Below are 12,887 nucleotides of genomic sequence, written 5' to 3' on the forward strand. Positions count from 1 at the left end.
TTCTCAAAGGCCAACAAAAAGACTTTATTGTTATAGAAATGCCATAGTTGAAGGCATTACTCAATTCTTAAACATCCACTGAGGTTTAAAAATCTAAATTTAAAGTCAAGGGAAAACTGTTCCCACAAATGAACAATACCAAAGAAATATGGATTTGTACTGCTATGTGGGATAATGCTGTATAAATTAAACATTTGATCTCCCAGTTTACTGACTGATCTCACTGCAGATTTGTTTTTATATAATGAAAAAAATACAAAGGACAGTGAGAATTATCCTCTGCATAATGCACATAGGCTGAGGTCATTATGGGTTTTGTTGTATTCGTACATTTAAAGAACTGTCTGCTCTTTCCAGAACAGTTCCTGATTTGTTCTTCCTTTGTAGGATGAAAAGGCCAAGGGGTTTTCCTTTTAAGGCGTTTACAAATATTATAAGAAACTGGTTTCCACGTAGAAAGGTCTTAGACAAAAGTTTTGGCAAGGAGGTCTTCCTGTTGCTGCTGGTGTAGTGTTCCAATGCCCACTGCTGGGGCTGGTAAGGGAGGTCTACTCACAAGATGGAGCTGCAATTAAAGTTCAAGCGGGGAAGGGGGGGGAAATTAGTGATTTAGATGGATGTCTGATTAAGATTGATTTTACTCATTTAACATGATTCTATGCCATTATCACCATGGCATTTGAATGCCTCAAAATAAATGAAACACAAACACTGGATCCTTGAGTCCTACGTATACATGATTTAGGAAGCTACTGCTTCACCCTAACTGAACAATGGGATGATTGCCTGAGTAAACTATGCCCCAAGACCAAAATATTCATGGTGACAGTCCACCCAAAGGAGATTTCACAGTGGAGGACCCATAAGGTTGCAAAAAGTTCAGTTCCAAGAATGAGAGCAAAAGTGCCCCAGCAGAACTTAACCACCACAATGGGACATAAGGGAAGAGGTAATCTTCTAAAGAGCTGGGTTTCAGACCATTAAGGAGAGAGTGGCTCACTGAATAGAACCTTAGACTGAGATTCTGGAGATATGGGTTCTAGTCCTGGCTCTCCCTCTGACTGGCTGTGAGACCTTGGGAAAGGCACTTAGGGATAGATCCTTAAAGGGATTCTGGCACTGCAGTGCCTAGCCTTGAGGCTCCCCTGCCACCTTGTGGAATTTGTACCCTGAGTAGGTGCCCACACTCCCTATACAATGCATGGCAAGAGATAGATGCCTAAGAAAGGGCTTCACAGAAGCCAGCACTCTGAGCAGGCAGCTGCCTAAGCTAGCCAGTAGGAAACACTGATTAGAGTGAGGTAGCCTAACGTCCCATGCCAGAAAGGGACTAAGGCATCTGAGCTGAAAGGAGGCATCTATATCTCCACTTGGGATCCACAGCCATGGAATTAGGTGCCTATGCCCCTACTTGGGGCCTGTTTATCTTGTCTATTTCTATTGTGAACTCTTCGGGGCAGGGTTTCTCACTGTTTGTGGAGCACCTAACACAACAGGGCCCCAATTCTGGCTGTGACCACTAGATACTACTCTAACATATATAATAGCTTAAGTTGGAATATTACACTCATTCAAGGGTTTTTATGTTTATGAACATTAAACTAATTACTACTAATTCCTGGTAGCAAAATATATATAGTATCTAAAGACTCAAACATCAATTTAAAAAGATTACTGTAAACCTTACCTTACATGCCAACTGCTTCTCAAACCTTGGTGACACAAAGGCCCAGGGACCCATGTTCTGTGGCTCCTCCTGACTCCAAATAAAATCTGTAGGAAAGATAAGAGGCCATGTGTTTGTATATTCCATATGGACCAACTGACCTTTCCACTGAATCCAGAAACAAGTACTAATGAATCTCTAAGCTAGTTCTCTTCGCTGTATATTCCCACTCCATCTACAATGGTCCTGCTATCACAGCAAAGGCACCACCCTTCAGTCTGAGGATTAGTAGACTGGACTGACTTTGTTACTACACAATGCTGCCGCCAGCGGTGAAAATAAATGGATAAAAATTCATATTTTAAGAACAAATTATTCTTCCCTTTTTGGTTCCTTTACCTCCAAATCCTTGCATTACAGAGAACACTCCCTCACTTCCATGTGCTTTGAAGGCTATCCCTCCCTCAAGGCCGAGGGATCTAACAGTGGTGATCAATAGGAAAAACGGCAATTAACTGATCTGCAATATTTGTTTAAATGCATGTGTTGTAAAATTAAACCATTGTATCAACAAGCTCTTTAGGGCAAGGATTGTCTCTTACTCGGTTTGTACAGGGCCTAGCACAATGAAAACCCAGCCTCAATTGGGCTCCCAAGTTCTACTGTAATACAAACTCAATCTGTACTACTAACAACCTGTAAATTTACCACACCCATCTGCTGAATAGATTCAGAACTGCTTATCTGCATCATAGGTTCCACACTAGCATATGCCCCTATGGTGCAAGCGATAAGGACTTGCGTTTCTAAAGCAGCAGATCTGAAGTTGTATTGGGGGGGGCGGAACAACAAAACCAAACCAAATCTAAACCTTTTAATCCTAAAAGGAAAGAACAATGTGGAGCAGCAACAAATGGAGTTCCTAGATGGCCATGGATTTGTTTCAATACTTTAAAAGAGGTTAAATGCAAAGTATAAAGATCTGCCTGACCTTTGGCATTTCTGTATTTGTTCATCTCTTGCTGTAGAGCTTCCAGGGGGAAAGGACATAGTTCTTCTAGTCTGACAATAGCAGTGCTCTGCTTCTTCTCTGCTAGCGCCTCTCTCTGTTTCACCAAAGCATAGTAATGCTTGCCAGAACACAGCACCACTCGGCTGATGCTAAAAGGCAGAAAAATTGAAGTGTTTTCAAGTACAGCATTTTAAAAAGAGACCCTACACAACCACTTGTTATACATTAAATCCTAAACTTTTAGCTTTTTCTTTTAAAAAGAGAAAACCGGACAAGGCCAAAGTGCTGACTATCAGATCAAAAGAAAGAAAAGAGGGCAGAAGAGGAAGGACTGTCCAGTTATTAAGTTCCCAGTCTTGGATCAACTCCCTGCTCTGCCCCAGACTTGGGAAAGTTACTTAGTCTCTCTGTGCCTCCATTTCCCATCTGTTAAATATGGATAGTAGTACTTTCCTAACTTTCAGGGGTGTTGAGGATAAATACATTAAAGATGCTGAGTCATTCAGATTCTACAGTGATAGTAGCCAGGTAAGTACCACAGACAGAAGCTTATCCAAACAGGGCTCTTTATATTCCTATCTAAGGAAGGGAAAGACACACAAAACATACTTTTGAAATATAGTTCTCTGCTCCAGCCATGGTTCTCATCTCTACAGACTCCTCACATCAGCATGTGAAGTGTTCAAAGACCAATATTACAAAAATTATTATTTTTCTCATAAAAATAGCAGCAGAGTGGGGGATTCATTTGTTTATGAATGAGCAGCACTGGTCTGTGTCAAGCACACTACAGGCAGAAGCAAGATAAACCACCAAACTCAAGCTCTCTGAATGCACCTGAGCTCAGGCCTCAATGACTATTATCCTACCCACTCCTGCTGTTTCATTCCTGGGGCTTCTTTACCAACTGTCAGTTGTGCTGAAGTTTCTGGTGGTGTAAGATATGGCCACCAATGATGCAGAGATCACATTTCCTAAAAGATTAGATCAATCTCCTTTATGTGCAGTGCAAAACCTTCAGGCCTAATTCGGTTCTCATTTATAGGGGTGTAAATCCAGGCTAACTAATGAAATCAGTGGAGTAAGTTTTACAGAGGTGACAAGAGAATAAAAGGACCTATAATTCTATCTTAGGTCTCCTATTGATCCTGTTTATTTTTTCTTCATAAAATTCTCAGAAATAAATTTTCAAGGAAAAAACTGTTTTTTACAGCCAATTATGCTTACATGCTGTTTGAAACGGTGAGTATTAGAAACAAGAATCAAGTTACCTGTTAGGATCCACTGACAAATCACCAATTACAGGCTTGAATGTTGTCCCTGGGGCCATTTCTTGAAAATCTGACACCGCCCCCTAAGTGAAGAAAAAGTAGAATATTTAACTTGTGGTTTTCAAATCTAAAAATCTATGTACTGTATAATGATTAAAATATGATCCCAAAGAAAACCCCCACAAGTCTTGTACTACTGGTTATTGATCAGAAAAGTTTGTCAATCAGTTGTTTATGGGGATTCTGAGCTTCCTGGCATAACATTCATTATTAACAATGGCTACAATCAAACTGATTAACAGCTGATGCCAGAAGATTAAAGATACATTGTCAAACAGATTTTAGCCCACAGATTTAGACTAAAATTATTTTACTGAAAACTAAAATGAAGAGTTATATATATATATATATATATATATATATATATATATATATATATATATATATATATATATATATATAAAAATTTCCAGGATTTCCTCCTACTCTCTTGAAAGGGCAAAGGGTGGAAGATTTAAAACAAAAAAACCCACATGCTTTGCCAACACTGTGAATGCCAAAACACAGCAGAACATTTTTGCTAATGCATGAGAACTGGGAAGTGAAACTCACCAGTGTAGTCTCAATATCTAAGACGAGTGAAATGGAAAAAGCAAACTTAAGTGGAGAAAGTCAAATTAGATACCATTTTAACTAAAATCCTTTTGAAAACCACTGTAGAGTCAATGTGGTGAAAAAACCTGCGTGGACACACTTATATCAGTATAAAACTGTTATATTGGCTTAGCTTGCACTGGCAAAGTTTACAGGTGCAAACTAAACCATGTTTAAATAGATTTATGAAGGCCAATACAAGAAGTTTGAACTAGTTTAAACTGGTGCAAACCACACTTAGTTAAACTGGTATAACGGTGTGTTTTAGAGTAGGTCTTAGAGGGTAAAACCAAACTAAAAGTAACCCTAGCAGAGAATGTTTCTACTTACTGGAAATCTGAGTAGCATTTTGGGAGAAGCAACAATTAAAGGTTTCCGGAAGTTTCGGATCATCTGCCTACGGAGCAAATGGAAATACTGTGCTGGGGTGGTTGGATGCACAACTGACATGTTCACGTTGTCACCATCAACTCCCTCTTCTGCACTGTCACACATCTATGCAAGGAGAACAAAATAATCCCTCACCAAGAAGCAAGCTGTCAACCAAACATGCTTGAGACAGCACAGATGATGGAGGTACAATCACTAGTGTTTGTACAGGGAACAGTTACACACTCCAATATGTGCTGAAGGTCTCAAACTTACAGGAAAAGGCGATAAACAAATGGTTGCTCTAATTCTTTTATAGAACATTGCTAACATCTCAACTAAACTACAAAGGCTTTAACTGTGGTGTAACCAGGACCCTTGATTCTGTTGCTTTTAAGAGCATAAATGGGCTCTTAAACAACTTCTGTATTTGATCCCAGATCCACACACTGCAATCACGTAGTGAGTTTGTAAAGCACTTAAGGAGTTACACAAAAAGATGTGTTATAGCCTTTAAAAATAAAATATTTATAATGCAACTTTTTTTAAGATCACAACAATGTCAAAATGATAATATGCAATTCTGAATCAGAGTATCAGGGTTGGAAAGGACCTCAGGAGGTCATCTAGTGCAACCCCCTGCTCAAAGCAGGACCAATCCCCAACTAAATCATCCCAGCCAGGGCTTTCTCAAGCCTGACCTTAAAAACTTCAAAGGAAGGAGATTCCACCACCTCCCTAGGTAACGCATTCCAGTGCTTCACCACCCTCCTAGTGAAAAAGTTTTTCCTAATATCCAACCTAAACCTCCCTCACTGCAACTTGAGACCATTACTCCTTGTTCTGTCATCTGCTACCACTGAGAACAGTCTAGATCCATCCTCTTTGGAACCCCCTTTCAGGTAGTTGAAAGCAGCTATCAAATCCCTTCTCATTCTTCTCTTCTGCAGACTAAACAATCCCAGTTCCCTCAGCCTCTCCTCATAAGTCACGTGTTCCAGTCGCCTAGTCATTTTTCTTGCCCTCCGCTAGACATTTTCTAATTTTTTCACATCCTTCTTGTAGTGTGGGGCCCAAAACTGGACACAGTACTCTAGATGAGGCCTCACTAATGTCGAATAGAGGGGAACGATCACGTCCCTCGATCTGCTGGCAACCCCCTACTTATACATCCAAAATGCCATTGGCCTTCTTGGCAACAAGGGCACACTGCTGACTCATATCCAGCTTCTCATCCACTGTAACCCCTAAGTCCTTTTCTGCAGAACTGCTGCCGAGCCATTTGGTCCCTAGTCTGTAGCAGTGCAAGTGCTTGCCAATGGAGGATCCCAACGTCCCTTTGCAAATATTAGTGAATTCAGCCTTAAAACTCACCTATATGGCAGGTAAATATTGTTCCCATTGAAAGTCAGTTTCCTGACCGGTTAAATGGCTCATCTAAGATCACACATGAAGTTTGTTTCAGAGCCTAGAATAGAACTGCAGTCTCCAGACTTGCACCTTAAGCACATGATCACCCTTCCTCCCAATCCATGCCATTTTTTTCAAAGCAACCATCTTGGTTATATGATCTTGCAGAAACCTAACATCAACCCCAAGCCTTTAATTCAAGGTGGATGAAAATACATGATCTTAAAAAAAAAAAGAAATACATTTTTTCTTTTAAAAATAAACCTGTTAAATTAAAATTGAACTTATGACAACCTACATTAAGGCCTAAATTTACTATAATCTATTAAAATCATTTAGAATTGAATAAAAAATATTCAAGCAGTGCATGTTTACTGTCAAAATTTTAAAGAAAGTCAAACCACTGAGCTTGTGGAAGCTTGCTGGCTATTGCACCTGAAGTGCTAAACTATAGTTTTTGACAACATTAGCCTCTTCTTCAGGTGCAAAGGTAGTATGTTCTTTATTTCATTCGACTAGTTCAGTTCAAGTCAATGACTAGTTCATCCAAAGTTGAAAAATCAATTGGGAGTTGAAAAAAGCAGGAAAGTGTGTGTTTTCATCTACCAATTTATGAATAAAAACTAGGTTCAAGAGGATGAGATAGACTAGTTCTAAAATCTGAAAGAACATGACCACCAGAAACAATCAGTTCAGTACAGGTAATTCCTTTAAAAAAATAAAACCTAATTCAGAAAGTGTTCTGAATTCAAAATGTTTCGATAAACTCATTTTTCATAAAATGTACTGATACATAAGAATAGTTTTCTTTAATGAAAAATAATTTTACATGCTGTTTTTATGCATTTTTAAGTCAATTCCAGCTTGTCACAAGTCAGATGTAAAAAATTAGAGAAGATGGGGGAGGTAATTTCTTTTATTGGACCAATTTCTGTTGGTGAGAGACAAGCTTTGAAGAAGAGCTCCGGGTAAGCTTTAAAACATGTCTGTTTCACCAAAAGAAGCTGATCCAATAAAAGACCACCACCACACACTCCCCTCGTCCCTCTAATATACTGGGACCAATATAACTACAAGAACACTGCAAAAAAAGTAAAATATTAATCATCTAAGAAATAAGAAAAGCATTTTAATATAATAAAAATGTAAAAAATTAATAATCTGAATAAATGTAGGTTAATCTATACAATTAGTTAAATAGATGTGTATAGATATAGTGCATCAAAAAGGATCAAATTTTGCGCAACTGTATTTAGTTGCAAATAAATGCGTTTTAATGGTTACCAATCAATGAGAATCAATCTCTCTTTGGAAAATAAAAAGGACAAATGCAAAACAAGATTAAAATCAATGATTTAATCAAGGCTTCCCGATTTAAATCGATCTACCCTGCTTAATTAGACTGGCAAGTGCTATTGGCATGTAGCAACTTTTAATAGAACAGCTTTCCTGAGGAATCTGACATTGACCTGCATTGACAGAGGGTATGACACAGGCAGGTGTGTCCAGCTACCTGTAAGAAACGTTCCATTCGGCAGGAAGAGTGTTCAGGGCCTGCACCATCATAGCCATGGGGAAGAAGAATGACTATCCCGCTCTGCAGAAGCCACTTAGCTTCACCTAAAGAAGCAGGATCCGGGGGGAGGAGAGAAAAGAGTTACACAGAGCCTAAGTCAACACTATACAGACAGTTACTTGGTAAGTCTATGCAAATCATCTCCCAAAGGTTTACACACACAAAATATCTAGCAAGATATGGTCTTTAATTAAACAAAACTTCCTGTGGAAGTTTAGTGGTCAGTTTGATTATCTGAAAGTCTGAGGACACTGAAGCTTTTGTGTAAATCAGAGACTCTGGGTTCTGAGGAGGATTCTAAGTCTGCAGTACTGATGCTAATTCCCTCTGTTTCAATTATAAATCCTAAATTTTGTTTTAAAAATTGCACCAAAAAAGTTACAGTAGAATCCTCTTAACTGGACAGTGTCATTCTGATTACGCAGGTGTTCAATTAAAAGCCTCTAAAAAAAATAAATCCAAGAATACTTCAAGTTCAACAAAACATACTGAATAAAAGTGATTCACTGCATGCTGTCTTTTAAAATATTTATTTGGAGACTTCTATATCAAAATACCAGCGCTAAGAATTTTATACCTATTTAACCTCTGATAAGTAATTTCTTAATGAGTTGCCACTGTTGAAATGTTTCCATCCGAAGCAGAGCGTATGCTAATACTGTCCTGCCTAAGGATCATTTCCTATTCTCAGTTTGCCAGTTTCCTGGGAACTATGTCAATAAAGTGCCATCTCAGATTAAGTGTAGTGTGCTGGAACAACAATTTACAACTCTGACAATTCCTTCTTTCAAACAGAAACTGAAGTCTGTAATAGATATATCTAAACAATCTGTGTCCAGTTTATCTATACACACACACACCCACACACCACAAACTATCTATCTGCATCCGGTTATAAATTCCATTTGGCTTTACCAATGCTATTTGTAATGGTAACAGCCATTGTGTAGCCATTTTGTAGCAGGAAGTTGACACAGTGGAGAGTTTAGGTTTGGAAAGCTGTGCCAGAGCATTCACAGGCCATCAACAATGAAGGACTCTCCCCTACTTCAACAATGGGGTTTCTGCCAGCGAAGCCTTTAACCTTGAATGGGCTCTTTCTTCACAGAACCCTGTCAGGAGGGAGAAGGGCAGGTGGGGTGGAATTCCCACCCCCCACCTCCAAGCACACAGCTGAGGGAATTGCAGTTTCTCTGCTTGACCACCTGACCCAGAGGTGGCAGGGACTGTTAAAAAGGCAGCTTGCTTTCTAAGCCAACAAAGCCCTTTCCTCACCAGAAACAAAAGACCCAGAAGGAGTGGAGGCAGGATGGACTTTGCCTCCCCTAAGGACTTGTATCCGACCCAGAGACTCCAACAGGAGGCAAAGATCAGACTAAGGAGGATTGTGTTCAGGAGTTCGTGGTTTTCCCATAGATCTACAACTCTTGTGCCTCTAAAAAGCGTGCGCGCGCAAGGAACCTTTTACTAAGGCTGTATTTCCTTGTTTTACTGCCACATTGTCCCTGAAAGTGGTAACTAGCAACCAGAGCTCCCACAATCAGGTGGTCTTTGAGGGGCAATCGGTCCAAGCAGCCTGGGGGCTCGGGAAGGCCAAAAGCACTAGTTCCAGAGTCTAGGTAGCAGATCTGTGGGGTCCTACAGCTCAAGAAGGATGTCAGACATGGGGGTCTGTATAACATTTTATCCCTTCAGTGCCAACTGGCAGAGGCCCCATCATAGCAAGCCTGTTACACACTCTTTGCCCCCAACACACTTGTCATAATATGTATCTAAAAGGTGTCACGTATCATATCATATGTAAACTGGTGCCACGGTGGTCCTAAAAATCATTGTGTGAAGCATATAAGGGTTGTGCACAAAGATGTGTGCTGGAAATATGTTCTTAAAATGCGTTTGGGAGGGAGTGCATAAACCCGGCCTGTACCTACCTGTCTGACTGGCTTCGCTGCAGGCAAAGGACAATGAAAGTACATTTATATATAAGGTTAACAAAGCCATCAAGCTAACAAGCAGCAAAGACGAAAGTTTGGCGATCATGCCAGGGAACAGAACCTGCACCCCAGGAAGCCTTCCGGGCTCTTGAGCACAGACAATTAATTTTGGGTAATATAAGGGGAGGGGGGAAAAAACCAAAAAACAACTTTAGTGATCCATCACTTAGGGGACATGGGGAACAGCACCTTGTGGGCCTGTGAAAGCCTGACCAGGAAGGCTAGAGATGTCGGAAATTTTATGTAAGTGAGAAAACTGCTTAGGCAAAGATTGTAACTTGCTAAAATTACATTTTATCCCCTAGAAAGCATGTTTTGTTTGTAACCATTCCTGTCTTTTTCTCTTGCTTAGTGTTAGGATATAGATATTCAGGCCTGTCTGTAAAAGGCCTATACTCTAAGAATTTAGGTGTATTCTTATCACTTAGCTAGTTATAGAGGTACAAAAGAGAATCAAAATCACTGTCTGACTGTATAAGGCCTTTTCTCTCTGGGACAGTCTGAGGCCCTGTTCTTGGGCTAAGGCCTTTGGCTAAGCAGCAGAGGCAGCTATAAGCTGGGAAGCGAACGGTCACATCCTCACATTCCAAACTAGTCTCATTGAAAGAAGGTGCTATTGGGCTGTTAGGAGTACAATCCTGTCCTGATAATGCCTATCACCTCCAGAGAAAGGGAAGTGCCTAGAAGATGTAAAAGGCAACTTAGTTTGATAGCATCCTGTCTGGCAAGAACTCACTTATCAATAGATGTAGTTGTGAAATCCTCACTTCTGTATTAGTTCCCACTTTGCTATTGTTTATTTGCATGGTCTCTGTCTGGTTCTGTGATTGTTTCTGTCTGCTGTATAATTAATTTTGCTGGGTGTAAACTAATTAAGGTGGTGGGATATAACTGGTTAAATAATCACATTACAATATGTTAGGATTGGTTAGTTAAATTTCAGTAAAATGATAGGTTAAGGTATAGCTAAGCAGAACTCAAGTTTTACTATATAGTCTGCAGTCAATCAGGAAGTAAGGGAGGTGGGGAATGGGAACAGGGAATAAAGGTGGGGAAACTGGAATCATGTTTTGCTAAGGGGGGGAATGGGAACAGAGACACAGGTAAGGCTCTGTGGTGTCAGAGCTGGGAAGGGGGACACTAAGGAAGGAAACTGGAATCATGCTTGCTGGAAGTTCACCCCAATAAACATCAAATTGTTTGCACCTTTGGACTTCGGGTATTGTTGCTCTCTGTTCATGCGAGAAGAACCAGGGAAGTAAGTGGGTGAAGGAATAAGCCCCCTAACACTTAGTATCACTTACACCTCTGTTCTTTGTTAATAAACTTATTTTTAGTTTTACCATAAACCATCTCAGTGCTGTTATATTGAAGTGAAGTGGGAGTCTTCAGCTAAACTAACAGGCTGGTATGTACTCTGTCTCTTTGGAGACAGAAATTAAGTTTGCTGTGAGTGTCCAGTGAGAGGGACTGGAACCTGCAGGAAGAGGTCTCTGGGGAACTTGGAAATTGAAGTTCACTATTAACTTCAAGGCAAGGTTTAGACTGGCAGAGTCTTAAGGAGTTTGCTCCCTGACACTCCAGCCTATCTGCCTTGCCAGCAGACACACAGGTTAGCAGCAGCAGCAAAGCTCTCACTTGCTGAGGCAGCAGGGTAACACAGTGGCTTACAGTTCTGGGTGTCCTGAGCAGAATGTCACAGTCTGTGCCTGGGGTTACCCCTAAGTGACCCAGAGCTAGGAACGGTGCTTAGCAGCATGTGGGACTCCGTGGTTGGATCCCATCATCACAGACTGCTGTTCATTCAGGAAGAAGGACTAGAACATGCTGTGAAAAAGTCCAAGGGGGGGGAGAAAAACCCAAGAACCTGGTAGCATTGGAAGGATGATGCAGTGGTTAGGGATTTAGCATGAGTCTCTGGGGACCTGGGTTCAAGTCTATGCTCCTGTATAGACTTCCCAGTTGACTTTTGGGAAAGTCATTTAGTCTCTCTCTGCCTCAGTTCCCCAACTGTAAAATGGGGAAAATAGTACTGCCCTACTTCACAGGGGTGTTGGGAGGGTAAATACATTAAAGACGGAGGTGCTCAGATATAACAGTAATTGGGGCCATATAAGTACCATAGCCAGATTATCCAAATTGTATTACATATAAGAAATCCAAGATACAGAATTGCTTGCCATGAGCATGGGGTCTTTTAGTTAAAAAGGAATTTCTGTAACACATGTAAGAAATATCTTTATTTTAATAAATTTGTTCCACTCACCTCCAGAGATGAAAGTGTCAAATATTATCTGGGCTCCATTAAAGAAGTCACCAAACTGGGCCTCCCAAATTGGCAGTAACTTTGGGCTTTCAATACTCATTCCATACTCAAAACCAAGCACAGCTTCTTCAGACAGTGGGCTATTGCTCACCTAACAAAGAGAAAGAGTTTGGAAAACATAGGTGGGTGAAAGAAGATGTTTGAATTTGACTATTTTTCAGAATCAGAGCACGTCTATGATAGGAATGTTTGGGAGGCATTCCATAATCACCTTTTTTCAGGGGAGGGAGGGCGAAATAAATTGCAGGGGAGCTATAATGCTACTTCATAGTCTCATTCACCTCCACAGCTGATCTCCTCCCCCTCTGCAAAAAGAAAAAGAAAACCCAGAACCCCTCTTTCTCAACTATCCAAAATAAAATAACCAAGAGCTTGAGTTGAATGCATTGCTGAACTGACACAATTAATTGACCTCCTCCCTGTAAGTCAGACCACAATTCTTTTTACCTGCAGAGTCACTTCTATGGCAAAAAACCCACCCATCTCAGTTATTAGAGAAGCGAACTGGAATTCTGTAAACCCTGGCTCTCCAACAGATTGTCCACATGGATTCAACTCCTGATGTGCACATGCCCCATGTGCATAAGATTGGATTCTTCTGGCCACTAG

General features: G+C 40.4%; 1 protein-coding gene across 2 annotated transcripts in view; it reads right to left on the reverse strand.

Annotated features, from left to right (window-relative positions):
* Positions 1-12,887, reverse strand: part of DHTKD1 (dehydrogenase E1 and transketolase domain containing 1) — a 49,183-nt gene continuing 36,296 nt past the window's right edge. For both annotated transcript variants that reach the window (XM_073328752.2, XM_078851184.1), the window contains exons 11-17: positions 12,219-12,369; positions 7,896-8,002; positions 4,934-5,098; positions 3,950-4,032; positions 2,658-2,827; positions 1,688-1,773; positions 1-565 (exon numbers count right to left, since the gene is read on the reverse strand). In XM_073328752.2, coding sequence (XP_073184853.1) covers positions 464-565; positions 1,688-1,773; positions 2,658-2,827; positions 3,950-4,032; positions 4,934-5,098; positions 7,896-8,002; positions 12,219-12,369 — 864 coding nt within the window. In that variant the 3' untranslated portion in view covers positions 1-463. The remainder of the gene's footprint in view (positions 566-1,687; positions 1,774-2,657; positions 2,828-3,949; positions 4,033-4,933; positions 5,099-7,895; positions 8,003-12,218; positions 12,370-12,887) is intronic.

This window comes from Lepidochelys kempii, chromosome 1 (assembly GCF_965140285.1).
Source record: "Lepidochelys kempii isolate rLepKem1 chromosome 1, rLepKem1.hap1, whole genome shotgun sequence".
Taxonomy (NCBI): domain Eukaryota; kingdom Metazoa; phylum Chordata; order Testudines; family Cheloniidae; genus Lepidochelys; species Lepidochelys kempii.